Source organism: Bufo gargarizans, chromosome 6 (assembly GCF_014858855.1).
Source record: "Bufo gargarizans isolate SCDJY-AF-19 chromosome 6, ASM1485885v1, whole genome shotgun sequence".
NCBI lineage: Eukaryota > Metazoa > Chordata > Amphibia > Anura > Bufonidae > Bufo > Bufo gargarizans.
Genome location: NC_058085.1, coordinates 1,442,157 through 1,469,766, shown reverse-complemented (window position 1 = coordinate 1,469,766; position 27,610 = coordinate 1,442,157). Strand labels below are relative to the sequence as shown.

At 46.9% G+C, this 27,610-nt stretch overlaps 2 protein-coding genes across 4 annotated transcripts in view; both read left to right on the top strand.

Annotated features, from left to right (window-relative positions):
- The window catches only part of ELMO2 (engulfment and cell motility 2), a 65,190-nt gene extending 60,287 nt beyond the window's left edge, over positions 1-4,903 (top strand). For both annotated transcript variants that reach the window (XM_044297538.1, XM_044297537.1), the window contains 5 exons: positions 1,888-2,000; positions 2,080-2,187; positions 2,265-2,347; positions 2,436-2,513; positions 3,993-4,903. In XM_044297538.1, the coding sequence (XP_044153473.1) occupies positions 1,888-2,000; positions 2,080-2,187; positions 2,265-2,347; positions 2,436-2,513; positions 3,993-4,193 (583 nt within the window). In that variant the 3' untranslated portion in view covers positions 4,194-4,903. The remainder of the gene's footprint in view (positions 1-1,887; positions 2,001-2,079; positions 2,188-2,264; positions 2,348-2,435; positions 2,514-3,992) is intronic.
- Positions 4,904-12,668: 7,765 nt separating this feature from the next.
- The window catches only part of SLC35C2 (solute carrier family 35 member C2), a 32,954-nt gene continuing 18,012 nt past the window's right edge, over positions 12,669-27,610 (top strand). The window contains exons 1-3 of one of the 2 annotated variants that reach the window (XM_044296955.1): positions 12,669-12,946; positions 14,765-14,933; positions 16,189-16,339. In XM_044296955.1, coding sequence (XP_044152890.1) covers positions 14,790-14,933; positions 16,189-16,339 — 295 coding nt within the window. In that variant the 5' untranslated portion in view covers positions 12,669-12,946; positions 14,765-14,789. Of the gene's footprint in view, positions 12,947-13,242; positions 13,283-14,764; positions 14,934-16,188; positions 16,340-27,610 lie in introns of those variants that run through there. The other variant, XM_044296956.1, reaches the window with a different exon arrangement.

Genomic DNA, 27,610 nt, shown 5'->3' with positions numbered 1-27,610 from the left:
CCTGCTTGGAGTCCCTGCCCCAATGATTCTTAGACCATCTAGCTGGTTGGTTCACTATGGGGAAGCTACTCATGGCGTCTCTGACTGCACATGCTCTGTATGACAGCTGCTTCTTTGGGCCCGGTTTGGTTCTTTTCCCTCCTGGGTTCCCATAGGCTTGTTTCTCTCTCTTGAGATTCTAACCTCTCTTCCTGTCTCCCCAGGTTTAGGTCCTGGTACCTGGAAGTTTGTTGCTCCGGTTTGCAATTTACATTTATATTGGCCACTTTTGGGATAGAGCTTTCCCTCGATTTGAGAACTGTTCCTCCTTAGGCTGTTTGGAGTTCTCTCTCTTCTACTCCAATATCTCTCAGACAAGTGTGTCTCCACTTGTATTACCAAGACCTGTGATTGGTTCCTTTTTTCCTGAGACTTCCATGTGGCCAGGGATTTCTCTTGTCTTACATTTCACAGTGATATTTTGTTCCAGTTTTTCTGAGGCTCGATTCTCACCTTCTTTGTGTGGGAACCATGTCTTTACGTTCCCTTCTCCTGGCCATTACCAAGGACCCCCTCCTCCTCCAGGGCTTGGCTGCTTTCTCTGGCAGGATGGAGTTTCCACCTTCTCATAGGGTGTTTCTCTTTTCCCACCTGCCTTGCAGTGTACGGAGGCTTGCTGCCTTCCCATGGTGAGGCTTTGCTATTCTTTCTCTCAATCGTTCAGCCTCCAGTGCTTCCTTGTTTCCTCTCTACCCTGGCCTTCACATGGTGTTTGCTACGGACAGGCCATGTTTTTGGTTTGAGACAATTTAGAGTTATTTCCTTGCCGGATCCTTTTTCTGGTCGGGTTCCTTTGCTTCCAGGCCTTATGGAATTGCCTTCTATTTGCTGAGGAGTGGTCTACAGGGTCTTCCTTTAGTTTGTCTCCAGGAAGTTTTTTTCCTTGGTTCAGGACTGCTCCTGTCCTTTTCCCAGGCATTTTCTCTCCTGCCAGGTTCCCTTATGGTCTAATTTTTCTTGTAGGGTCTGCCCTCTTATAGATCCTCCTGCTGGAGCATCCTTCTATATGCAAAACGCTAGGCCATTACCAACAGACGCCTTCCAAATCTGCTGCTTTCCTGTTTCTTCAGGGGGTGCCCTGGTTATTCCAGGTCCTTCCTCTGGCTCTCTAGTACACACTTGTTCAACTCTCGGTTCTTGCGCAGGACATCTAGCCCTGCTCCCTATCCTTTAGCTTCTTTATTTTTTCCACCTTGGCTGGAGCTGGGTGTTTCCCTTTTTCTTTCTTGCATATGGCCTTGTTTCCCAGGCACTTGTCCTTGGGATCCTGGCGGTCTCCCATTATTTTTCCTTTTGGATTCTTCCTGGTCCTGGAGCCTCTCGGCTCACTTCCTTAGTTTTCTATCTACCATTTCATGCTATGGCCTCTCCTTGTCCTGTTCGGCCACACGGTTCTCCTGCACCTGTGCGCCCAACTTTTTGTATGAGATTTCCTTCCCACCCTCGGGGACTGCTTTGGGACGTCCCATGGTGCCGTGTCCCCCAATGACATTAACGAGAAAATTGGATTTTTGTACTTACCGTAAAATCCCTTTCTCGTTCAATTCATTGGGGGACACAGATCTCACCCTTTGTTTTAATTTCTCTTTCTATCACCGGGCTGCTGTTCTTCCTTCCTCGGTCCAGGACATGTTGGTTATTTTCTTTTGTTTCTCTCTCCTACTGCTATTGGTACAAGCCAAATAGCTTAGTGTCTGTGGAGAGAGTATAGCCCACCTGGGCGGAGCCAACCTTTTTCATATTTAGTGTCGCCTCCTAGTGGTAGCTGGGTGTATACCCATGGTGCTGTTCCTCCCCAATGAATTGAACGAGAAACTGATTTTACAGTTTTTCTCTCTCCTCACATAGAGAATTGCGGGAGAAAATCCAGCCTGAAATTATGGAGCTAATCAAACAGCAGCGGCTGAACCGTTTATGTGAAGGAAGCAGCTTCCGCAAGATCGGCAACCGCCGGAGGCAAGGTGATTGCTGATATCTCATGCAGATTTATAGTTAACGAGTTTTTTGGGTGCTACTGGCTAATGGCAATTTTTTTTACAGAGAGGTTTTGGTTCTGCCGTTTGGCCTTAAATCATAAGGTTCTGCACTATGGAGACTTGGAGGAGAACGCACAAGGAGAGGTGCCCTATGAATCCCTGCAGGAGAAGAGTAAGGAATCTACAACAGCTTCTTCTCTTAGGCTTGATGTATACATCAGATTCTCTCTAACATGGCTTTCCTTGCAGTTCCTGTTGCTGATATTAAGGCTGTGCTCACTGGAAAGGACTGCCCGCACATGAAGGAAAAGAGTGCCCTGAAGCAGAATAAGGTGTGTGTTGGTCTGTACTGGTATATTTGGATTTCCTTGCTTTATTTCATGCCCTCAAACACAATGTCTGTTTATTTTTAATATGTAGGAGGTGTTGGAATTGGCCTTTTCCATATTGTACGATCCAGACGAGACATTGAACTTTATTGCACCAAATAAATATGAGGTAAGTGGTTGGGAACGACTCTTTTTTGTTAATGTGGTTGTTTAGGATTTTACTATTGATGGCCATCAATATCTGGTCCCTTACTCTCGTCGATCAGCTTTTCTGCAGTAACTTTTGAAGTACATCAGCTCCGTGTGCTGTGTACTGTATGGAGTTCTGGTTACTGCAGTGCTGCTCCCATTGAGGTGAGGTGAATCGGTTCTGTCCACTACAAAATGGATGGACCTGTGTAGTTTCGGCACAGACTTCCAGCACCGTAGCTACCCCGAAATAGTTGATCAGCAGTGAGTGCAGGGTGTTGGACCCAGGCCAATCAGATTTTGATGGCTTCTACTAAGGATAGACCATCAATAGTAAGATCCTGGACAACCCTTTAAATGGGGCAATTAGACTGAAAGCGAAGCTGTCAGATGATTTCTGTTGCCCTGGCCTAAGTACAGTATATGGTAGAGAAGATGAGCATATATATTTTGAAGCAGAATTTCTGAGTAAAAGACTGCAAAGAGAGACAGTGAGTCCTGATTACCTCGGCCACCACACAGGATGATTGACAGACATCTCTGTACAAACACTGATAGAGCTTCAATCACTATGTGAGGGTGGGGTAAGCAGGACTCTCACCATATCCATAGGAGTCCTGTTTGGATTTTCTCTGCTTTTTACTCAGAAATCCTGCATCAAATCCTACAAAGGTATATTTCACAGAACTCAACTTCTCTCCTTGTGTCATTCTCCTTTCAGATATCACCTCAGAAATCACCTGACGGGTTCAATTTAAAAGGGTTTTTCAAGATATTCTTTTCTGATGACCTATCCTCAGGATAGGTCATTAGTATTTAATCAGTGGGGGTCCAAAGCCTGGGACTCCCGCCGAACAGCTCTTTTGAGAAGGCAGTGCTGCCCCTAGGAGGCCACGTGATCGATGAACGTGTCATCACTGGCCTAGGAAAAGCAGAAAGAAAGCTCTGGTGCTCACAGGATTGCCGGTGCCTTCTCAAAACAGCTGATCGGCGGGGGTCCCTAGTGTCGGACCCCCACCAATCAGATACTGAAATAAAAAAATTATAATCTTGGAAAACCCGCTTAGTTGTCTTTCTAGCAGTCAGGCTGAACATGAGTGGCTGCCTTTCCACTTTGTCTTCTCTGTCAGCTGCCCGGAGGATTTGGGGAAAGAGTACCCCTGCTCTCCTGACGAGTGGGGTCACATGGGCTCAATAATTCCCATGGACTTGGAGAGATCTATGCACATTTGTCCACCTCTCTATTTAGTCCCCATCTGCAGGCAGTGGCTGGAGGACACCTCGGCTTGAAGAATTGGAGTCAGGGGAGCCCTGATTTTCCAAAGGGTGGGCTGCGCTTCTTCAGTAGCTTTACATATGAGACAATAAAACTTTCCTTTCATTCACACGTCTCGTATTATTCTTATATTCTTAATTAGAAACAATTATATGACCTCTGAATTCTCGCTTTCTTGGATAGTACTGCATCTGGATTGATGGAGTGAATGCTCTCCTGGGGAGAGAGATGACCAGCGAGCTGACCCGCAGTGACATGGACACTTTGCTCAGTATGGAGATGAAGCTGCGTCTGCTGGATCTGGAGAACATACAGATTCCTGAGGTGCCTCCTCCAATCCCCAAAGAGCCCAGCAGTTATGACTTTGTCTACCACTATGGCTGATCTGGAGGGCAACATGGAGGACATAAACCCACAGTAACGTGGGGAGACACCACTCATTAACAAGCTGTATAACAAGCCAGGTCTGCCCTGAGGGAGGGGGGCTCATGTATTACAGAATCATGCCTACCACCCAGTCCTCAGAAGAGTTGCAGCTCTCGGGAACAGCATTGAGGGTCTCCCATGATTTTCCAGCTGCCCTCTTTCTCCAGCTTCATTTTTTTTACTAGGTACTGAAGGAAGGCTGCTTATTCTATGGTCAGTATGGTCCTAATCGGTTCAATTCCATATTTGCCTTAATGTTAGAGATTGCTTATCCAATCAGATTGCTGCTTACTACCATCCCCTCCAGAATGGAAGTGCGGCACAATCACAGGCATTTGTGCACAACTGCGCTACGTAAAAGCACAATCGGTTCTCTTCCTCCATTTAGCCGGGGAGGCGTCTTCTGTCTTTTATGACTGGTTTTGCCCCTCTTTCCGCAAGACTTCATTTTATTCTTCAACCACTTCCTCTTTGTTAAGAGGCTGGTGCAGACGGGGAGGACTTCATTTACTTATGTACAAAAGCCTTCTTGACGTGGTACGAATCTCCTCCCATATAACTGTAAGTGACCACAGGGAGGGGGCATTTGAATGTTTGGGATATGTGAAGGTACAGAAGGCTGACATCCAAAATAATATGTAATGTTACTAATAAATAATTGACTGACACTCGAGTATTCGTTTTATTGCTGCGCTGCCGTATGTAATGGACATTGGGGGACAGATGTACGCTCTCAGTAAAGCAAGCATTGTTAATGGACCTGATGTGAGTTGTAGCTGGGCTGCACTACCCGAAAATGGCCACTATGCGGTGTATGGAGCTGTACGGAGAACTGTGGCTGCGGGTAACAGCAGAATCCTGACCGGTCTGATACGGATGACCTTACCCTATGGATAGGGCATCCGTATCTATAACCCAGAATACCCCTTTAAGGCTACATTTACATGTTTAGGATTTGAACATAAGGCCCCATTCACACGACCGCGTCCGCCATCTGCAAGATGGGACATGTGCCTTCCATAAACGCCTTCCGCGTCCATGCTGCTGCGCCGCAGCATATGTCTTGTCTTTGGCTGCATCTTGCAGATGATGCGAGGTTCAGACAGCCGTGTCCGTGTTTGTGGATCTGCAGTTTGCAGTCCGCCAAATGGACATGGTCGTGTGAATGAGGCCTTAATCCTTATCAAACCTACTAACATTCTGCAAGTGAATGCAGAGGATTAGTGGTGGTGATACAGATTTTAAAATCTGCAGGATGCCTATTATTGTGCGGATTCGACAGGATCGGCCCCATTGATAGTGGAGTAAATTCACATACATATCTGAGTGTCCGCCTCGGATTTCTCCTGCATATTTCTCAGAAAATACACATTATCCTGAACATTGTATTGCCTTGTGCTGCTCTGACCGCTCATTACTCATTTGACCACCGCAGTTGGTGTCGCCTCAAGAAGTAAATTACTATGAGAAGAGACCTATCCACGAAGTTCAAGTATAAAGGCTTAGGGACCTCCTTTTGTTCCCAAATGACTAAACAAGAGGCAGATGCAGATCCTTTCCTATGAATCTAGATTCTACAGTATATGTACAGTAAGGGCCAGTTCACACAGAGTTTTTTGGCACTGATATTGGCGTGTTTTCGCCTCAAAATCTGCTTAAAAACGCCTCAAAACAGCCTCCCATTCAATTCAGGGGGAAGCAGCACTTGCTTTTTATCCCCCGGGAAAAAAGAAACAGTTTGTCCTATCTTGGGGCAGAATCCGCTCTGAAACTCGCCTATTGAAATGAATGGAAAGAGGGGAAAAACGCTCTGTACATGTCCATTCGTTTTTCTGGAAAGCCAGATTCAAAGTTAATAAATGGCGTAGAGCCATATTTTAAAGTGGCCCTCCAAGCGTTCTCCTGTTAGGACCCTGCACTCGGCCTCGGGAACTGTACCGCTCGGTGTGCAGTTGTCTTTCTACTGCCCATGTTTGCTCGGGTTGGTGAGTATCCCTGGAAGGAAAATAACTGAAGTTCTTAAAGGGGTTATCCCACTTTGCATTTTCATACTTACCTGCTGCCAGCGCGCTGTTCACTTCCTGGATTCTGGCTGGGGGCGGGCTTCATCTTGATTGAAGTCTTCTCCCGGCCGGGCCGCGCGCTGGAGTGAATGCGCACGCGCCATGGTGACTTATTTCTGGCCAGTATAGTACAGAGTCGACGTGCACGTTCGCAGCTCTGTACTATTCTGGCCAGGAAGAAGTCACCATCGTGCATGCGCGGCAGCGGCGTGCGCGTTCAGGACAGTGAGCGGCCCGGCCGGGAGAAAAGAAGGAAGTCTTCTGCGCAAGGATTCCGGAGAAGAGCGGTGGCCGTAACCAGGGGAGACCAAATGACAACAATGAGGTAAGTGGGGATGAATTTTCTCCTAAACGGTGGGAATTGGTTAATCAAATATATTTACAAAAACGATCACTGTCAAATCATTAACAGATTTAACAGTGATCATTATGATGGGAATACCCCTTTAAGATTTTCTATTTCTTCGCCGTTTCTGTCCACACTTGCACAAATTATTACTGCTGAACTGAGTATTTTCTTGCCCCTACTCCTGAGATACAGCCCCCAATATTTCTTGTGTACATGCTATAATGCGCCTGTGTTTAGCCGAGGTGTGGCCACCAGAAGTCTTCAGGTAGGGCGATCTTCAACACTCGGCTGCAGTCCAGTGTGCAGAGGGACACGGCGCTCTGATGTTGTCCACGCTGATTGGATGTCATCAAGGCAGTGAAGATGACTCCACATTGGGAGAATCCCCTAGATGGTTGCCCCCTGGGCTAACCACTGGCGCATATACATGACGTGTGGCAGATATATCAGAGGTGAATCTCGGGAACCAAAAAATGCCCAGAATACTCAGACCAGCAGCGATAATTTGGACAAGTATGCTGTTTCAAATATTTGACATAGTAACAGGCCGTCTTTGAGCTGCACACAAAGGCTGCTGCTTTGTATCTCATTCATCTCTTACACTGCAGCTCCGCTTGATCTGACTGGCTGCTGTGTATAAGCACAAGCCCTCCACCACAACTCCAGCAAGTCAGGCCCTTGTTGAGATGATTGTCCTTGGAGCAAGCACAGACTCATTATAAACTATAAGCAACTGAAGACGGTCAGGTAACGGCTAGAAGTATACTGAGGCATGCAATGAGGGGAATCGGGAGTTCTACTTTTACAGAGACTAAGCGCAGTGCGGCTTCAGTGTACCGACACAACGGGACTGCATGTGGGCACTACTATAATACAGCAAAGCTATATTGCTCCGTGGGTGTGACCAGGAATTGTGGGGGAATGGTCATGGTATTGCTCTTGTGTATGTTACTTTGTGGGAACAGCTCGGCACTGTTATACGGACAGTGTATGGCAATATTATATCAGTACAGTATGTCACCACATGGGCATATGTTTAAAGGGCATCTGTCAGCAGATTTGTACCTATGACACTGGCTGACCTGTTACATGTGCGCTTGGCAGCTAAAGACATCTGTGTTGGTCCCATGTTCTTATGTGCCCGCATCTAATATATGCAAATGAGCCTCTAGGAGCAATGGGGGCGTTGCCATTACACCTGGAGGCTCTGCTCTCTCTGCAACTGCTACACCTTCTCCACATTGATTGACAGGGCTGGGTATGGTGATGTTTTCACTGCCTGGCCTGTCAATCAAGTGCAGAGGGCACAGCAGTTGCAGAGAGAGCTGAGACTCTTGGTGTAATGGTAACGCCCCTTATGCACCTACAAGCTCACTTGCTTCATTTTTCTCAGCAATGCGGGCACATATGAACATGGGACCAATGCAGGTGTCTTCAGCTGCCAAGCGCACATGTAACAGGTCAGCCAGTGTCATAGGTACAAATCTGCTGACAGATGCCCTTTAAATGGATTGTGAAACCAGGATTGTGGCCAGGCTACCAACAGTGAGCTAATTGTTGGAGGTCAGACAGTACATGTGCCCTAACATCCATTATGAATTTTTATTTATCCTCTTACCAATGGTGTAGCTAGGCTTTCCAGCACCCAGGTCAAGGATTGCCACTCAAAGTTACAGAGTGAAAAGTTCAGCGGCACGTGTAGTGCACCACGGCAAATTTTTTTGTTACACTAGGCCACTCCTCTAACTCCGCCCAGTGCTTAACTTCACTCACCCAGTTCCACTTACCTAAGGAAAGCTATCATAGGGTACATGGCGGTACCAAGACACCCTGCAATAAATGAAAGACCCAGCTTTTTTTTCATATCCGCTCATCTATAATTAATTAAAAAAATATAAAAAATAAACTACACATAATTGGTATAGCCGTGTCCATAACGACCTGATCTATAAAGGGATCATGTTAGGCTACTTTCACACTTGTGGCAGCAGGGGCTGGCAGGGGAACAGCCTGCCGGATCCATGCTAACGGTAGCCCTACCGTGCCGCCGGAAGTCTGCTCCAGCCCCATTTACTAAAATGGGGGCGGGCTGGAGGTCCGGCCGCAGCATGGCAAACATGCCGGACAAAAACTACAGCATGCCCCCGCCAGAACAGCCTGCCGGACCCTGCTACCGCAAGTGTGAAAGTAGCCTTACTTATCTTGCATGGCGAACGCTGTTAAAAAAATGTAAAAAATAATGACCGAATTGCTGTTTTTGTCTTACCTGCCAAAATGGTATAAAAAGTGATTAAAGAATCATATCTACCCTATAATGGTACCAATAAAAACTACACCCCATCCCACAAAAACAAGCTCTCAGAAAGCAACGTTGGTGGAAAAATAGAATATGACAATGAAAAATATCTTATTATAACTTATAATAACTTATTTTTAATAAAAAGTGATGCAAACGTAGTAAAATATGAAAAAAAATCTATATAAGGCCTCATGCACACAACCGTTATGTGTTTTGCAGTATGCAAATTGCGGATCCGCAAAACACGGATGGCGATTGTGTGCGTTCCTCAATTTGCGTAACGGCACGGGCAGCCATTGATATAACTGCCTATTCTTGTCGGCAAAACTGACAAAAATAGAGGTTATATTTTTTGGGCAGACCACAGAACAGAGCAACGGATGCGGACAGCACACGGAGTGCTCTCCGTATCTTTTGCGGCCCCATTGAAGTGAATGGGTCCGCATCCGAGCAGCAAAAACTGCGGCTCGGATGCGGACCAAAACAACGGTCGTGTGCATGAGACCTAAATCTGGTATCACCACAACCATAAGAAGAGTAGTCATATCATACTGTATATGTATAAAAATAAAAAAGTAGTATAAAAACTGATCAAAAAGTCATATGTACCCCAAAATGGTACCAATAAAAAATGACACCCAGTCCCAGCTTAGTCAATAAAAAAATGTATGGCTTTTAAAACCATTTTTAGCAAATTCCATGTTAGAAAGCAGATGCCGCTCCTTCCCTTCTAAACCTTGCGGTGTGCCCATACAGCAGTTTACGACCACATATTATGGGGTGTTGCCGTATTCAGGAAAAAGTGCGTAACAAATTGTGGGGTGATATTTTGCTATTACTCCTGTGAAATGAAAAAATTTGGGGCTAAAGCAAAATTTTATTGGAAAAAAATGAAACCATTCCAACAAAATCTGCCCTCAAAAATCCCTATGTTGCTGTCTCTTGTGGCCGCATGCAGTTGCCTGCGGTCTTGGTGTTGTTGTTAATCACAGGTGAGGGCTATAGTATGTTGCCTCACCTGTGGTTGCCGCTGGCAACATTGGGTATGTGGCAGCAGAGCAGCCTGAGTGGTGTTAGGCAGCTTGCTGCAGTAGGCATGCGGTTGCACCTGGCAACCTCTCCTATAGGTGTGCCTTTTATCGGTGTGCACGGGGTGTTATATGTGTTGTGTGCACTTCCCCTTTAAGTTGATGTTTTCCCTTCCCTGATGTTGGAAGGGTTAACTTCCTTCCTAGTGTGTGTGTGCACTGGGTGTGTCTGACTGTTGGGTGTGGCTACTTGGCCCTATAAAGCCTCAGTGGAAGGCAGTAGTCAGAGAGGGTGCTTCAGCCATGCTTGCTGGAGACAGCCTCCTGGTTACTTTACCATCTGCCAGTAGGGGCCACCCTTCTGGTCATAAAATTATGTTACACGGTGTTATGAAGGTGTGTGTGGGGTTTCCTTATTATTGCAGCTTATGGTCCTGGGTTCCTGTGTGATGTTTGGTGTGTGCTGTGTTCGTTGGTGTTCCGAACAGCAGCACTTGCACATGGGTTCCAGGCTTTGTTGTCTGTGGCAGGTGAGTGTTGTGTTGGTTGCATTTGCCTGTCACTGCCATAAGTTGTTTCTGTTCCCCTTGTAGCTTGGCCACTTTAGACTCCTGTTTCTCCGTGTCCAGGAGGAACGGGCTGTCTACCCAGCTCTTAGTTCAGGGAACGACGGAGGGTCAGTAGGGATCAGAGGTTCCTGAGCATGGGCCCTCCTATCTTTTAAGGGCGGCTCATGCAGCTAGGAGTCAGGGTCAGATTAGGGAAGCGCTAGGAGGTGACCTGCTCCCTAATTCTGTGGTTCTGGCCAAGTAGCAACCTTACCATCACCTGGCACCGCACGGCTGAGGGTGTTCCCCATTCTCAGCCGCGACAGTTGCCCCTTCCTTTCTGAGGCCTGCTGCGTGCCCATACAGTAGTTTACAACCACATGTGGGGTGCTTCTGTAAACTGCAGAATCAGTGTAATGCATATCGAAGTTTATTTTGCTGTTAACCCTTGCTGTGTTACAGAAAAAAAAATGATTCAAATTGAAAATCTGCATAAACAAAGAAGAAAATTTTAAATCTCGCCTCCATTTTGGAACACCTAAAGGATTAACAAAGTTTCAAAAATCTGTTTTGAATAATTTGATTGGTGTAGTTTCTAAAATGGTGTCACTTATGGGTGGTTTCTATTATTTAAGCCCCCAAAGTCACTTCAGAACTGAATTGGTCCTTTAAAAAGTGGTTTTGGAAATTTTCCTGAACATTTGAAAAACTGTTTATAAAATTCTAAACTGTCAAACATCCTGCAAAAATAAAATGACATTTACAAAATGATGACAACATAAAGTAGACATGCTTGTTAATTATTAACTATTTTGTCAGGTATCACTATCTTAAAAGCAGAAAAAGTGAAATTTAGAAAATTGATATTTTTTTTTAAATAAATAAAGATATATCGCCCCAAATTTACCACTGACATGAAGTGCAATGTGTCGAGTGAAAACAATGTCAGAATGGCTTGGATAAGGGAAAGCATTACCACATTAGGCTACTCTCACACTTGCGTCGTTGTTTTTCAGTATTGAGGCCCAGCAGAGGATCTCAATACCGGAAAAAAAAAAAATCTGTTTGGTCCTCATACATTCCGAATGAAAAGAGATCTGTTCAGGATGTCTTCCGTTCCGTCAGCGTTCCGTTTTGTGACTGCAAGCTGCGGTTTTGTGTCTGGTCATAAAAACTGACCCGGCACTGAAAACAATGTAAGTCAATGGTTGACGGATCCGTCACCTATTGACTTACAATGTATTCAGTGACGGATTTGTTTTTTTCCGTTTTGATTTCACACAACCGCATCCCAACGGAACGGATGCATCCTGATGTACAAAATCAAAACAGACCCGTTTAATTGCGGTATTGAGACCCTCTGCCGGATCTCAATACTGGAATGATGAACGCAAGTGTGAAAGTAGCCTTAGTGACACCTGTCAGATTTGCAAAATTAGGCTTTGTCAGGAAGGGGTTAAAGGGTTACCCCCCCCCCCATCTTGGACATTGGGGGCATATAACTAGTTGCGGGTTACACCTCTAGGGCCTGCACCTATACTCAGAACGGTGCCTGCAAAGTGCAGAAACTGGCACTGCGCATGCGCAGCCGTCCAACATTCATTTCTGCGGGACTGCCAAAACCAGTCGAGCCGCACGTGGCCACCGCTCCATTCGCTCCCACAGAAATGGGCATGCGCCCTGTTAAAGGCTTCATTCCCAGAGGTGGAACCTGCAACTATCAAACATTGGGGGCTTATCCTAGCAATATGCCCCCCAAATGTCCAAGAAGGGAATACCCCTTTAAAATATGGCAACTTAATTTTCTGTACGAGTGTAAACTGCTTGGTGTAACACAGGTCACAGCAATATAGGTGACTGAGCAGTGGCTCTTCTGCACAAAACTACAACTCTCAGCATTCTCTGACACTGGGAGGTGTAGTGCTGTAGGACCCCTGTACTGAGCAATAAATTATAAGATTCCAGTCAGGACTGAGACATAAGAGGAACCCGCCAGCACTAAAACTCCTGGCTCCTGTCAGATATAGTGTGTGCGGCTGATGCCTCTACCAATATGGCGGGACTGGCAGGACAGACTTGTGTGACGTCACGAGGTTCTCCCAGCATGCCCCGCGCCTGAGCCACGTCTTGGCTAAGGACTAAGAGCAATCCCCGGGTATACGGGGCGGGCGGAGTGCTCGGGCCAGTCATTGCTCGTGGGTGTGGTGACCCTGTGTTCCCCGTCAGGCTCTGGCCGAGCTTTATGGAGCAGTCCCATCTGTTGCAGACATTGTGACACAGAGCTTGCAATCGGAAAAGTGCAGCGTCCGTGTTATGTTAGGTCAGACTATAGACTGTAATAAAGGCTGGAGCCCTTGTCATGGACTCTGCAGGGCTGGATCTATGGCTAAGGCTGCAGGGGGAATAAGTGAGGACACACCCGGGGTAAGTTACTTGTGTGGCTGCAGGGGATAGCACATGAGGACAGGTTGGCTAAGGCTGCAGGGGGGATAAGTGAGGACACACCCGGGGTAAGTTACTGCACATGAGGACAGGTTGGCTAAGGCTGCAGTGGGAATAAGTGAGGACACACCCGGGGTAAGTTACTTGTGTGGCTGCAGGGGGATCAAGTGAGGACACACCCGGGGTAAGTTACTGCACATGAGGACAGGTTGGCTAAGGCTGCAGTGGGAATAAGTGAGGACACACCCGGGGTAAGTTACTGCACATGAGGACAGGTTGGCTAAGGCTGCAGGGGGAATAAGTGAGGACACACCCGGGGTAAGTTACTGCACATGAGGACAGGTTGGTGTTGTCAGTGTCACATGCTGATCTCCAGCTGCTGCACAACTACAACTCCTAGTATGCCTGGTAGGTTCCTTTGGGAGTTGTAGTTTTGCTTATAGATATCCGAGCAGGCGGAGGTGAGTACGGGGGTCTTATATAATGCTCTGGGTTTATGAACTTCTTTGCTGACCCCATTTATGTGCCCGTTTTCTGCCAGGCACTGTTTATGGGGTCTTTCATTGGTGGACACTTGGAGCGGCTCTGGCTGGGACTGTCAATAGCAGAGATCAGCAATCTCTCGCACTCCAGTGGTGGTGAAACTACAACTCCCAGCAGGCGAACTTGCTTGGCTGTTCTCAGGATTCCATAGAAGTGAATGGAGCATGCTGGGAGTTGTAGTTTCCCAGGATCTGGCATGTTGGAGGTTGCGGACCCCTGACCTATGGTTTCTGGCTTTACCACAATGTATGGGGTCAGTCTTTGGCTGACGCTTGGAGTGGCTCTGACGCTGTTTATGTGGTGAGTCTGGTTGGCACCTTGTGGGGTCACTCTCTGGTTAAGGCTGGTTACGGAGTGACTCTGAGGGGCATTGTCTAAGGCCCCATTTATATGACCGTAGGCCCGCCGGAGCGGAGGCATGGACGCGGAAGCTCACGGAAAACCACGGAGGCCCTTTAGTGTGCTTTTGGGTCTGTGCCTCTGCTCTGCAAAAGTTAGGACATGTCCTGTGAAGTCAGCGGGTCCTCACCGTGATGCTGAGTTCACATAACTGTGTTTTGCGGACTGGTTGTTTGCTTTCTGCAACGCGGACATGGCGGCCCTATCGTCATTTGAATGGGGTCCAAGGCTAGGGATACACAGCGACACTGGTCGCGGCCAGGATCGCCGAGTAGCGGTGATCTTATTCCTGTAATGGGATTGCAGTGCGAATGCAAAAAAAAACCTAGCCCTGTGATGGCTACCCTCCGGCACTCCAGCTGTGGTAGAACTACGACTCCCGAGATGCCCCCTTGCTCCATTCATAGAAATGAATGGAGCATGCTGGGAGTCGTAGTTTCACCACAGCTGCAGTGCCGGAGGTTAGCCATCACTGCTAGCCTAAGGGGACGTCCACTAGGGGTGCAGACACTACGGATTTGTTTACATCAGATCTGCAGAGTTTTACAGTACCGCCAGTGTGAATGAGATTTTAATAAGGCCTCATTCACACAACCGTATTTTTGATCCGCGTCCAATGTCCTTTTTTTGCGGATTGCACATGGACCTAGGTTTGAGGAAGAGCCGCCACATGTGGTTGTACCCTAAAGGCTTTCATTTGCTTGACAGTTTATGGGGTCACTTATGTACTGGCACCGGTCAGAGATGGGCACACTCAGATAGGACAAGCAGATGATCTCTCCAGAGGTTGTCACAGCGTTATTAGATTCTTAGGGTTTAGATGAAAGGCTGTAATAATTCTCACATTTTTCTTCCCAGTTCCCTCTTGGATGTTTCCGTCTGAATGCAGAAAACGGATGGTGTTGCTGAGAAGATGGCGCTTCCTTGCTGGGCCATAGCGTGGAAGGTCTTTCTGACTTTGGGCCTGGTCCTTTTCTATTACTCCTTCTCCATCGGCATTACCTTTTACAACAAGTGGCTGCTGAAGGTAGGTGTGCTGGGTGATCAACCTGCCACCTAGCGGACGGCATTGATCAGAACTGAGCGCCATAGTGCAGGACCCATCTGGTTTAGCATGGCCAAACTGAATGATACCTACAGGGAATTCCCACCTTACACATTATGGCCACCTCTCCCTTCACTTCCATCTTGCAGTGGTGTATAGCTCAACACCTCAGAAGCCAGTGATACATGTGTAGATGACCACGTTATCACTGCACCAAGGTTTTGCAGGGTGCAGCCCTCACGGGCCCACCTTAATTACTCATATCTCGCTTGTAGAAGAAAGTTTTGTGGATCGGCTGCTGGGGAACACGCTCCTTTGCTGAAAATCCTGCATCTACCAATGTCAGGTCTTTACCAGGTCTGGCTGATGGATGGGATGTCGCATGTAGTGGATGAGGCCATAAAGGTTCTCCCTGGAGCATGCGTAGATGAGCCGGATTCAAGAGTTTGCACTGTGCCAGGGAGACAAATAGTTCTGCCCGTCCACAGCACTTCCTTATCCTCTGCTGCGGAAGTGGCGTCCTGGGCATAGGCCAGACTGGAAACCTGGTAAAGGACGTGATGTTAGGAGATGTAGGATTTTCAGAGGAGCGTCATGTGCCTTTCATGCAATGTAGAGACGGCAAGTTTATTAGAATCTTCTACTGGCGACATATGAGTAATTAAGGTGGGTTTGTGGAGCCCACTAAGTCCTGGAAAACCTTTTTTCAGTTGCTCATACACTAGACAGAGACCTGGTTCCTCCCATTTAGTAGACACAGCCCTCATATGGCTACAACTGTAAGGTATGAAGGAAGTAATTTGTATATTGTGTTATAAATGACATACGCGCTTTCTAAAGGGGTTATACCATGATTAATGTAAAAAATAAAAATCAGACATCATATAGTAGATGACAATCTCTTTTTAACAAAGCTAGATCCAGTCCTGTACCTCACATGGATCCAGGGATCTCCCCATTTATTGCTCCAGTTGCTAGGTTTATTTCAAGTTGTCAGCTTAGGAGACATGTCCTTTTTCAGAGGTGTGTCCATTCTGCTGCTGAAATTAGAAAAATAACAAACAGCAGGTGGCGCTATACAGATAGATTTCAGTGAATAACTCAGTGCCTATACTAAATGTTGAATTACACGCAATTACAAAAGTATTCGGATCCAGTTGCTGGTTTGAAAAACGTAGAATATTTTTGTGGGACAACCCCTTTTAAGATCTTTTTTTTCTTCTTTGGATTATTGCAGCGATTTCACTTCCCGCTGTTTATGACCCTTGTTCATCTCCTGATGACCTTCATCTTGTCGTCATTAAGTAGAACGTTGATGACCTGTGTCAGCAGACGGACACGAGTTATCCTGCCATGGTCAGACTACTTCAAAAAAGTGGCCCCGACAGGTACAGTCACATTATTACATCCTCACTCTTTCTGGTGCCATGACGTCCCCTTTACTACATAGTTGTCTTCACAGCTTTCACTCTCGTCACCATACAGCGTGCTGGCCTCAGAGAACAGCTTGGTTTACGTATCCGTTAGGGCGGTTTTACACTGGCCGATATTGCTAATGAGCGTTCGCATGATCATCTTGCAGTGTAATACTGCCGCTGATGAACGAGCAAACGCTTGTTCGTTGGGCAGTATTAAATTAATGAGGGGCTCCTACAAAAACGTAGTGGCTACCGGAGGGTTCACTATCAATTTGGGTCACCCAGTGCCAGTATCAAGAAGAAAGATTAATAAAAAAATATAGTGGTGGAAGGTGATAAAAAAATATATATATGTGCATATATATTGAACCTTAACGGCGCTGCTGCAGAAGACAGGACTCAGGTGCATAAAATAAAGTTGGTTCTTTATTTGATAAAAGTCTACGCGTTTCTGGGGCGGACTGCCCCCTTCATCAGGACAATGGGTCTGTTCTATGGGGGTTTACTGTGCTTTTTATTAGGGTTTTTTTTGGCGCAAAAAACGGGATTCTGTGGGCGTTAGAGCGCCGGCGGGGGGCGTGTCTGCACGTGCTTTTGTTGTCAAACGTTGCTATGGCGCTTGGTGGCATATTATTGGCTATGTATGTATTACCAGTCGGTTGTTGAAGGACCTGGCGTGGGCGGGGTGGTGACGTCACACTCCTGGTTGTCTGGGCTGGCTTAGTTATGCTGACGTTTTAAAGAAGGCGGTCGGACTGTAGTGCTTCTGCTTCTCTTATTGGTGTGTGGGCCGACTGTCCGTGCGTCATCTGGGAGGGCTTAGATGACGTATTTTGTGGGCGGTGCGCTTGTTCTCGTGATGCTGTGTTAGCATCCTCGCTTGCTTGGTATGTCCGTCCTTGTAGTAGGCGTGGCTCAGGTAGCGCTGGTCTTCTGTGTTCTGTCTTATACAGAAGTGAGTGGTGTGGCTCGGGTGCTGTATTAGGATCTCCAGTGGTTACATCTGTCAGACTTAAAAGTAGTTATTAGTATTCCCCCAGTATATGTGTGGTTTTTTGTTGAGATAATTAATGTGTGAGGGGTATACACGATTGTTCAACGTTTCCGGCTTAGATTCATATGGATATATTACATGCCGCAGCATGTGTAGGCATATATAGGGGGGTTATTAGTGTAGCAGGGGTATGGGCTGGTCTTACACCGCGTGTGGGCGGGGCGAGAGGTTTATACAACAAATGGTCATAACAAGGGGAGATGAAATAAATCTCAAATATGGGTACGCATGGGGGTAGTGTGAGTAGAGAAAAAAGATAGAAATAGTAGAAATAATAGAAATAAAGAAAAATAAAACTAATAAAAATTAAAAAATAAAATAAATAAAAAATAATATAATAATGAATATAAATAGATAAAAATAGATAAAAATACGTAAAGATACGAATGAGTATGGAAGTGGGAATAAACATAATTATCTGTATGTTGTGGGGGTAAATTGTAGGACTGTGTTTTCCCTATTGGCGGGGGCAAGAAAGAGGGTAGGGTGGTGAAGGTAACGGGTAAGTATGGAGTCTTGGAGTGGTCAATATTAATATGTACCCATAAATGTGCTTGATATAAAATAAACTACGTGGTTGGTGCGCGTGGGCGTACCGATGTGTGTCTGTAGGTATTGTAGGACAAGAGTGTAGTTTGGAATTACAAGATGGTTTCACTAATCTCATTTAATCCAAAAGGGGTTAGGGTGTCCAGTTGAAATATCCAAAAAACTTCTCGTCTCTGTAGGCTGGTGAACCTGTTGTAGGGGTTTGCTGGTACGTAGTCAATGGGTGTGATTTTTATCGCGTGTTTGTCTTTTTCTATTGTGGTCATGCAATGTCTGGAGATGCTGTGTTTCATGCTCTGTTTCCGTATGTTATATCTGTGCTGGTTTAATCTACAATGTAATGGCTGTGTGGTGCGGCCCACATATTGGAGGCCGCATTGGCATTCGATCAGGTAGATGACATAGCTGCTTTTGCAGGTGAGGTTATGTTTGATTTTGAAAGTGGCACCGTTTTTTGTTGATGTGAAGGTTGTACTTTTGTTTGTGATGGTATTACAACAGAGGCAGCGTCTTTCGTTACATCTATAGCTGCCTGTTATTTTCTGTGTTATATGTTTTTTTATCTCCCGTGTCTCGTTTTAATTTGTTTGGGGCCACGGTACTTTTGATTGTGGGGGCTCTTCTGTATGTAATAATTGGTTTGTTAGGTAAGTATTTTTTGAGATAAGGGTCTTGTTTCAGAATGTGCCAATGTTTTGTTAATATTATGCGTATGTCATTATTGGATGTATTGTATTGTGTGATGAGGTTGAGATGTCGTTCTGTTTGTGTTACGTTTTCCTCTGTCATTTTTTTGGTCAGGCAATCTTTTTGCGTATTTTCAATACTTCTTTTATATGCGTCTGTAACGAGACTTTTTAGGTACCCTTTTTCAATGAAGCGTTTTTGTAGGATCTTAGCTTGTTTTTTGAAATCTGTGTCCTCTGTGCAGTTGCGTCTGACTCGTTTGTATTGACTGTATGGAACGTTCTGTAACCATTTTTTGTGGTGGAAGCTTTTGTAATGTATGTAGCTGTTTGTGTCTACCTGTTTGAAGAAAGTTTTTGTGATGATGGTGTTGTTAGTGATAGTGATTGAGATGTCTAAAAAATCTATGTGGCTTCTGTTAAAATTTGGGGTTAGGGTAATCCCCCAGTTGGTTCTGTTTAGGTTTTGACAAAAATCTATTGATGCAGCTTCGTTTCCGTCCCAGATAATGAAGATATCGTCTATGTATCTTTTGTAATATATGATTTCTCTCCTATTGCTTTCATAGACGTGCATTTTTTCAAAATGGCCCATAAAAATATTAGCAAAGGCCGGTGCCACTTTCGTGCCCATCGCGGTTCCCCGGCATTGATGGTATGTCTGATCATTGTAGATGAAAAAATTGTTTTCTAGAATAAAACGGAGGCTTTCTAGCAAGAATTGGATCTGTTGTGGTTTGAGTGTGTGGTCTTCTCTCAGTGTGTGTTCTACACATTTGATACCTAAATCATGTTGTATGTTGGTGTAGAGTGCGGTTACATCCATTGTTAGTAAGGCATATGTATCCTTCCATGGGATGTCTGCTAGTTCCTGAATTAGTTGTCTGGAATCATGTAGGTAACTGTTTTGGGTTCGTACATAGGGCTGTAAGAATAGATCGAGGTAATGTGATAGGTTGCTTGTTGCTGAATTGGTGTTGGATACTATGGGTCTCCCTGGAGGATTTGTGATGTTTTTATGTATTTTTGGGAGATGGTAAAAGTAAGGGTTAGACGGTGATTTTGGGATCAGAATTTTTTTTTCTTTTTTGTTAATGTATTGGTTCTCGTGCGCATTTTTGATAAAGGCGGTTAATTTCTTTATTATACTGGGGAAGGGATTTTCCGTTATTTTCTGGTAGTAATTTTTGTCGTTTAAAATGTTTAGTGCTTCTTTTTCATAGTCTTCTATGTTTTGTAGGACTATTGCGCCTCCCTTATCTGCTGGGCTTATTTTAATATTTTTATTATTCCCGAGTTTTTTAAGTGCAGTTTTTTCTGGGTAGGTTAGATTAGTTTTATTTTGGCGGCTGGTGGTGGAGTTTTTTCTTGTTGTGAGGAAATAGTTGAAATACGGCAGTGATATACAGTCATGTGAAAAAATTAGGACACCCTTTGAAAGCATGTGGTTTTTTGTAACATTTTTAATAAAAGGTTATTTCATCTCCGTTTCAACAATACAGAGAGATTAAAGTAATCCAACTAAACAAAGAAAACTGAAGAAAAGTCTTTTCAAGATCTTCTGTAAATGTCATTCTACAAAAATGCCTATTCTAACTGAGGAAAAAGATAGGACACCCTTGCCCCTAATAGCGAGTGTTACCTCCTTTGGCTGAAATAACTGCAGTGAGACGGTTCTTGTAGCCATCTACCAGTCTTCGACATCGGTCTGAGGAAATTTTACCCCACTCCTCAATGCAGAACTTTTTCAGCTGTGAGATGTTTGAGGGGTTTCTTGCACGTACAGCCCTTTTCAAGGCACCCCACAGCATCTCAATGGGATTCAAATCTGGACTTTGACTTGGCCATTCCAGGACTCTCCATTTCTTCTTTTTCAGCCAATCTTTGGTTGATTTACTAGTATGTTTTGGGTCATTGTCATGTTGCATGGTCCAGTTCCGCTTCAGCTTTAATTTTCTAACTGATGGTCTCACATGTTCTTCAAGCACCTTCTGATACACAGTAGAATTCATCGTGGATTCTATGATGGTGAGCTGACCAGGTCCTGCTGCAGCAAAGCAGCCCCAAACCATGACCCTTCCACCTCCATGCTTCACAGTTGGTATGAGGTTCTTTTCTTGGAATGCTGTGTTTGGTTTACGCCAAACATGTCCTCTGCTGTTGTGTCCAAATAATTCAATTTTGGACTCATCTGTCCAAAGAACATTATTCCAGAAGTCCTGGTCTTTGTCAACTTTATCTCTGGCAAATGTCAGTCTGGCCTCGATGTTTCTCTTGGAAAGCAAAGGTTTCCTCCTTGCACACCTCCCATGCAAGTTAAACTTGTACAGTCTCTTTCTGATTGTAGAGGCATGTACTTCTACATCAACAGTAGCCAGAGCCTGCTGTAGTTCTCGAGATGACACTTTAGGGTTTTTGGAGACCTCTTTTAGCATCTTGCGGTCTGCTCTTGGGGTGAACTTGCTGGGGCGACCAGTCCTGGGCATGTTGGCAGTTGTTTTGAAAGCCCTCCACTTGTAGGCTATCTTCCGGACAGTGGAATGGCTGATTTCAAAATCTTTTGAGATCTTTTTAAATCCCTTCCCAGACTCATAGGCTGCTACAATCTTTTTTCTGAAGTCCTCTGACAGCTCTTTTGCTCTCACCATGGTGCTCACTCTCACTTCAACAGTCAGGAGCACACCAAACTAAATGTCTGAGGTTTAAATAAGCAAGCCTCATTCAACATGCAGAGTAACGATCTACTAATTATGTGCACCTGGTGTGATATACCTGTGTGAGATCTGAGCCAATTTAAGAGGGAATACATGTGAGGGTGTCCTATCTTTTTCCTCAGTTAGAATAGGCATTTTTGTAGAATGACATTTACAGAAGATCTTGTAAAGACTTTTCTTCAGTTTTCTTTGTTTAGTTGGATTACTTTAATCTCTCTGTATTGTTGAAACGGAGATGAAATAACCTTTTATTAAAAATGTTACAAAAAACCACATGCTTTCAAAGGGTGTCCTAATTTTTTCACATGACTGTAGGAGGAGTACTGTTAATATCGAGTAGTTAATCTGCAGCAATTAAAACGGAACGGAGTCCAATAGTTACTGACACCGTCCTGCCGGCAAGTGACAAATCATAAATGACATTAACTCCATCGTCTTTGTCTGATTTACTTTATCCCAATAACTGGCTCCTGCGATAGATCTGTATGGAGTTGTGCACTTACCCCAGTCTCTTTGTCGGGTTGTCTCCCTTGGGAGCACGTGCAAGCAGCGCTCCCCTCCCCCTCCTCCCCAGGTGGATATGTCTCTCCGGGGGTTTTCTGCAGTAGCGCTCAGCCTTCTCCTTCCGTTTTAGGAGCAAATTGGTTCGCAGCACTAGCTCCTTCCTCAGTGGCTGTATATCATATTTTCGGCTTCTCTCATTTTTATTGTCTTATCATAGCCAAATTCCAGACTGGATTATTGTACAATTTGGTTGTCTGCAAAACCCCTATATAGATCAACTCTTCTATTTAGTGTTTTTGCACTTATATTTCTCCTTTTTAGTTGCTTCTCCTAATTACTTTGCATATAGCGTTTCCTTTGGTCACTCAGATGGAATATATAATACAAATTTCCACTTTTGAACATCTGTGATTCTTATGCGGTTTCTATACGTTTTTTCTCTCTACATATGCTTTTTTTTATATTTTTTTTATTTTTTTAAACTCCTTTTTAATTTTCCCAATCACTGGGGCAATTTACATTTGAGAGAGAAGATTGCATCAATTGGTATTTGAAACAAAACTGACAATATGTATGTGGAAGTCACTGCATCACATAATTCTATACGTTGCATATTATCCATGATCTGTCTTGTTTAAATACGAATTAATTACCCTTATAAAAGGTTATAAAGAAGGAATTATGTCCCTTAAAATGAAGGTAACGCTCATTCCCCATTCAACCTTCAGGGAAGTTGTTATCTTCACTTTAAGAGACATTTGTTCATATCTATTTAAGAATGAATTATGAATTTTTTTTTTTTTTTTTTTTTTTTTTTTTTTTTTTTCCCTTTCTTCCCCTTTTTCTTCTTTTTTTCTTCTTTACACGAGACAGTTATTGGGATAAAGTAAATGAGACAAAGACGATGGAGTTAATGTCATTTATGATTTGTCACTTGCCGGCAGGACGGTGTCAGTAACTATTGGACTCCGTTCCGTTTTAATTGCTACAGATTAACTACTCGATATTAACAGTACTCCTCCTATATCACTGCCGTATTCCAACTATTTGATTTATAATAGTGTTTTTACCATTAAGATCAATCATGGTCACAAAATACCAATCATATCTGCAGGATATTAATTATAAGATACTTTGATTAATCATGATTTCAGGATATTAATTACAAGAGATTTTGGTCACCGAACGAACATTAAATGAATTATTTCCTACACGATTGTATGGTTATGGTTATTATGCAATTATAGGTCTATCATGATTTCTAACCTTATTGCTTGAATTACCCTTATGTGCTACGTTATTAGTTGATATTTCTCGCCCATTTTCCTTGGGGGACACAGACCTTGGGTATAGCTCAGCTCCCTAGGAGGCGTGACACTAAGTAAAACTGTTAAGCCCCTCCTCCATCAGCTATACCCTCAGCCTGGAGATAGAGGCTACCAGTTTTAGCTTAGTGTCCAAGGAGGCAAGACACTCCCTGCTACTGCAGGGCTGTTTTCTCCTTGTTGTTTTATTTTTTTCTTCTAATTTTGTTATTTTATTTTTTTGTTTTTTCCTAGGGATACCAGAGACGCATTGGACCTCTCTGCTCTCCCGGGGTTGAGCTGCGCCAGTGCCAACTTATCTGCACTGCTGCCTCCCCCACAGAAGCAATAGGAGGATCTGGGCAGCAATGGCTCCCCTACATCCCGCCAGCTAGGGGGTCGCCCGCACGCCAAGCCCCTCTTCCAGCTTCCTGCCACTGCGGTGCCAGTGGCTGAAGGGGCGACCCTGCTGGAAGGAACTGAGGGTGAAGACGTCGGTTGGTAAGATGGCTTTTCCAGCCCATACCCCGTCCCTATCTGCATCTACCCCTCTGGGTACGGGGGGCACCCGTGGTCGCTCATTTGAGCGCTCTGCCAGACTCTCCCCATGTATCCTGCCGCACCCCCACGCCGTCCTCTCCACGCTGTCTCTACAGGGCCCGGCATGCTCTCTTCCTTTCTCCCTTCCCGCCGCCGCCCGCTCCGTTCCGTGATCGGGGGGGCGGGGCTTATGCCCGACATCGGCAGATCGGGCTCGGCGGGGCGAGGGACATGGTGACAGAAGGGTCACCCACCTGAACATATCGCCGCGCTCTAGGGGCCTGCGGGCCTTTATTCTTCTGAATGGTTTCTTCATCACCGCTTCCTGCATAGCCCTGAGAGTCTTCGGCAGCAGGGGGCGTGTTTTTCGCGCGCGCGGTCATTTGGGGGCAGAGTTACGTTCTCCCTCACAGGAGACATTCAAGCGCTGGAGGGGGCGGAGCTTGTTTTTGCCACGCTTCCTCACTCCTGACAGGAAGCTGGGACATGTGGGGGACTCTGACTCCTGTGTACATTGCTCGGTTTCTGTGGGCGCTATCTGGCTCACTGCTGTTGCTGATCCGGACCTTCTTACTCCTGACGTTCTTCTGAGGCACTGGTAGGACAGTTAACCCTCTCCTAACCCTCCTGGTCATAGCTGCTACAACCCCTTGTGGTCTCTCTATCAGAGTACGACCACATTTCAGCATGTCAGATCCCACGGGTGCCCCCAAACCCTGGTACCATGCCTGTACCGCCTGCAAGGAACTTTTTCCGCGTGGGCAATCTGAGCCGCATTGCCTTGCATGTCAGGCCCCGGTGCAGGGCCCGCTTCCCGCTGCGCCCCCCGTTGCCTCTGAACCCCCCCGACTGGGCTAGGTCTCTGTCTCAGGCAGTGGAAAGCCTTACACACGTAGTGGGCCGTCTCGTGGATAGACCGCAGGCTGCCGCAATCCCTGTCGCACCCGCTGGGAATACCGTTTCTGCTGCCCCCACTGATTCCCTGCCTCCCAGTGAATCTTCCAGGGCCCGGCATACTCGGAAATGTTCAAGGGTTGAGCGCACATCTTCTCCAGATGTTTCGCTCTCTCCGCCATGCGTGCGAGCTCAGTCAAGTCTATCCTCTCATAGGGATACGCCTTCTGAGGGAGAACTGGCGGATTCGGACGTGGACATGGACTCAGAGCTTCCGTCCAAATTGTCGTTCGCGGTGGGGCATCTTATCACTAGCATCCGTGATACCTTTCAGATACACGATGACCCCCCCAGCTCTGAGCAGGCCGGTGTGTCCTTTCTCTGCCCCAGACAGGCCTCCAAGGTTTTTCCCATACATGCTGACTTTTCTTCTGTGGTATCCAAGGCTTGGACTCGGCCTAACATCCGCTTTATTACACCTAAAAAGCTGGACATTTGCTATCCCTTTCCAGCGGATTCTGTGACCACGTGGACATCCCCGCCTAAGGTTGATCCTTCCGTGGCTCGCCTGTCCAAGAGCACTGCTATTCCTGTACAGGACGGATCTTCCCTCCAGTCTGCTGAGGACCGTCGTACGGAATCCCTCTCCAAGGCCATATTCACTGCCTCTGGTTCGGCCCTTAGACCGGTCTTTGCCTCCGCCTGGGTTGGTAAAGCGGTCTCTGAATGGGGTTTGCAACTGGAGCAGGAGTTAGGGTCGGACGTCCCTGTTCAGGACCTCCATTCCTTAGCCCAGCTAATTGTTCAGGCCGGAAAATTTATCTGTGAGGCCTCCCTTGATGCGGGTGCCCTCATTGCCCGTTCCTCGGCCCTGGCAGTTTCTGTCAGGAGGGAGCTCTGGCTGAAGGTTTGGGCGGCGGACGCCGCTTCCAAACGCTCTTTGGCCGGCCTACCATTCACGGGTTCCCGCTTGTTCAGGACCCGTCTGGACGAACTTATCAGAGGCCACGGGTGGGAAGAGTACTCACCTCCCCCAGTCCAGGCCAAAGGGCGCCCCCCGTGGTCGCGCTGGTTCGTCCCGGTTTCGGTCCTTTCGCAAGCCCACCGGGTCTAGACCCGCGGCCGGTTCTTCTTCCTCTGGCCCAGCCCAGGATAGACGCAGGAAGCCGTTTTTTCGGGCGCAACCTACCTGGCGCAAGTCCCAGCCTGCACGGGCTCCCACAGGCCAGCAGCCCTCTGCCTGAAGGTGCGCCCGGGTGGGGGGCCGTCTTCTCCTTTTCAGGAACGTATGGCGGGCCCACATCTCAGACGCATGGGCGCTCGAGATTGTATCTTGCGGATACAAGATCGAATTTGCGTCCATTCCGCCAGACCGTTTCTTCCGGTCCCGTCCTCCGCGGGATCCCGTACGAGCGGCCGCCTTCTTCGCGGCCATTCGCTCGCTAATGGACAAGGGTGTCGTCGCCCCCGTGCCTCCGACGGAAAGGTTCAGGGGGTTCTATTCGAACCTCTTTGTGGTTCCCAAGAAGGAAGGCTCAGTGCGACCAATCTTGGACCTCAAGCGCCTGAACCGTTTTCTCCATCTGCAGAGATTCCGGATGGAGTCTCTCCGGTCAGCAGTGGCCTCCCTGGAAAAGGGGGATTTCATGGCCTCAATCGACGTTCAGGATGCATACCTCCACGTTACGGTTGCTCCATGTCATCACCGCTTCCTGCGCTTCGCAGTGGGGGACGATCACTTCCAATTCGTCGCCCTTTCCTTTGGTCTGGCGACGGCTCCTCGGGTGTTCACCAAGGTCCTGGCCCCTGTCTTGGCCCTTCTACGTTCAAGGAGTGTTTTTCTTCTCCCGTACTTGGACGACATCTTGGTCAAGGCACCCTCCTTCTCTCAGGCATCCGGCAGTGTGGAACTCACTCTGGAGACCCTGACGCGGTTCGGTTGGATTATCAACCACCCCAAGTCTTCCCTTACCCCCCTCCAGACGGCTGACCTTCCTGGGGATGCTCCTGGATACGGAATTGGCGGAGGTCCGCCTTCCGTCGGACAAGCGTCTGGCCCTTCGCGGATCGGTTCGCAGTCTCCTCCGTCATCACCGTCCTTCCCTCAGGTCCAGCATGCGGTTGCTGGGAAAGATGGTTGCCTGTTTCGAAGCGGTGCCGTTCGCACAATTCCGATCCCGCACCTTTCAGAGGGCGATTCTGTCGGCCTGGGACAAATCACCGAGGAGTCTGGACAGGACCTTTCTTCTGGCTCGGGCTTCCCTCAGCTGGTGGTTGCATATCCCTCTAAGGGGGAGGTCCTTCCTTCCACTGAACTGGCTGGTGATTACCACCGATGCCAGCTTACGGGGGTGGGGGGGGGGTTTCCCTCCCCGATCCGTCCAGGGCGTTTGGTCTCTATCGGAGTCCAGACTTCCAATCAACATTCTGGAACTGAGGGTGGTTCTTCTGTCCCTCAGACATTGGACCCATCTACTGAGGGGCCACCCTGTTCGGATCCAATCGGACAATGCCACGGATGTGGCGTACATAAACCATCAGGGAGGCACCCGCAGCGCTGCGGCGATGCAAGAGGTGTCCCTCATTCTCCTCTGGGTGGAGACGCACGTGCCAGCCTTGTCTGCGATTTACATCCCGGGGGTGGACAACTGGGCGGCGGATTTCCTCAGCCAGTCCACCATCGACCCGGGGGAATGGTCTCTGCACCCAGAGGTGTTCAAGGCCCTTTGTCTTCGCTGTGGTCGCCCCGACGTGGACCTCATGGCCTCCAAATTCAACCACAAGGTCCCCCTATACCTGGCCAGGGCAAGGGACCTGAAGGCATACGGCGCCGACGCGCTCGTCCTTCGTGGCGCGAATTCTCCCTTCTGTACGTCTTTCCTCCTTTTCCCCTCCTGCCACGGGTTCTTCGGAGGATCGCGGCAGAGGGCGTTCCCGCGATTCTAATCGCCCCGGATTGGCCCCGCCGGTCCTGGTACGCCGACCTAATGTTGCTG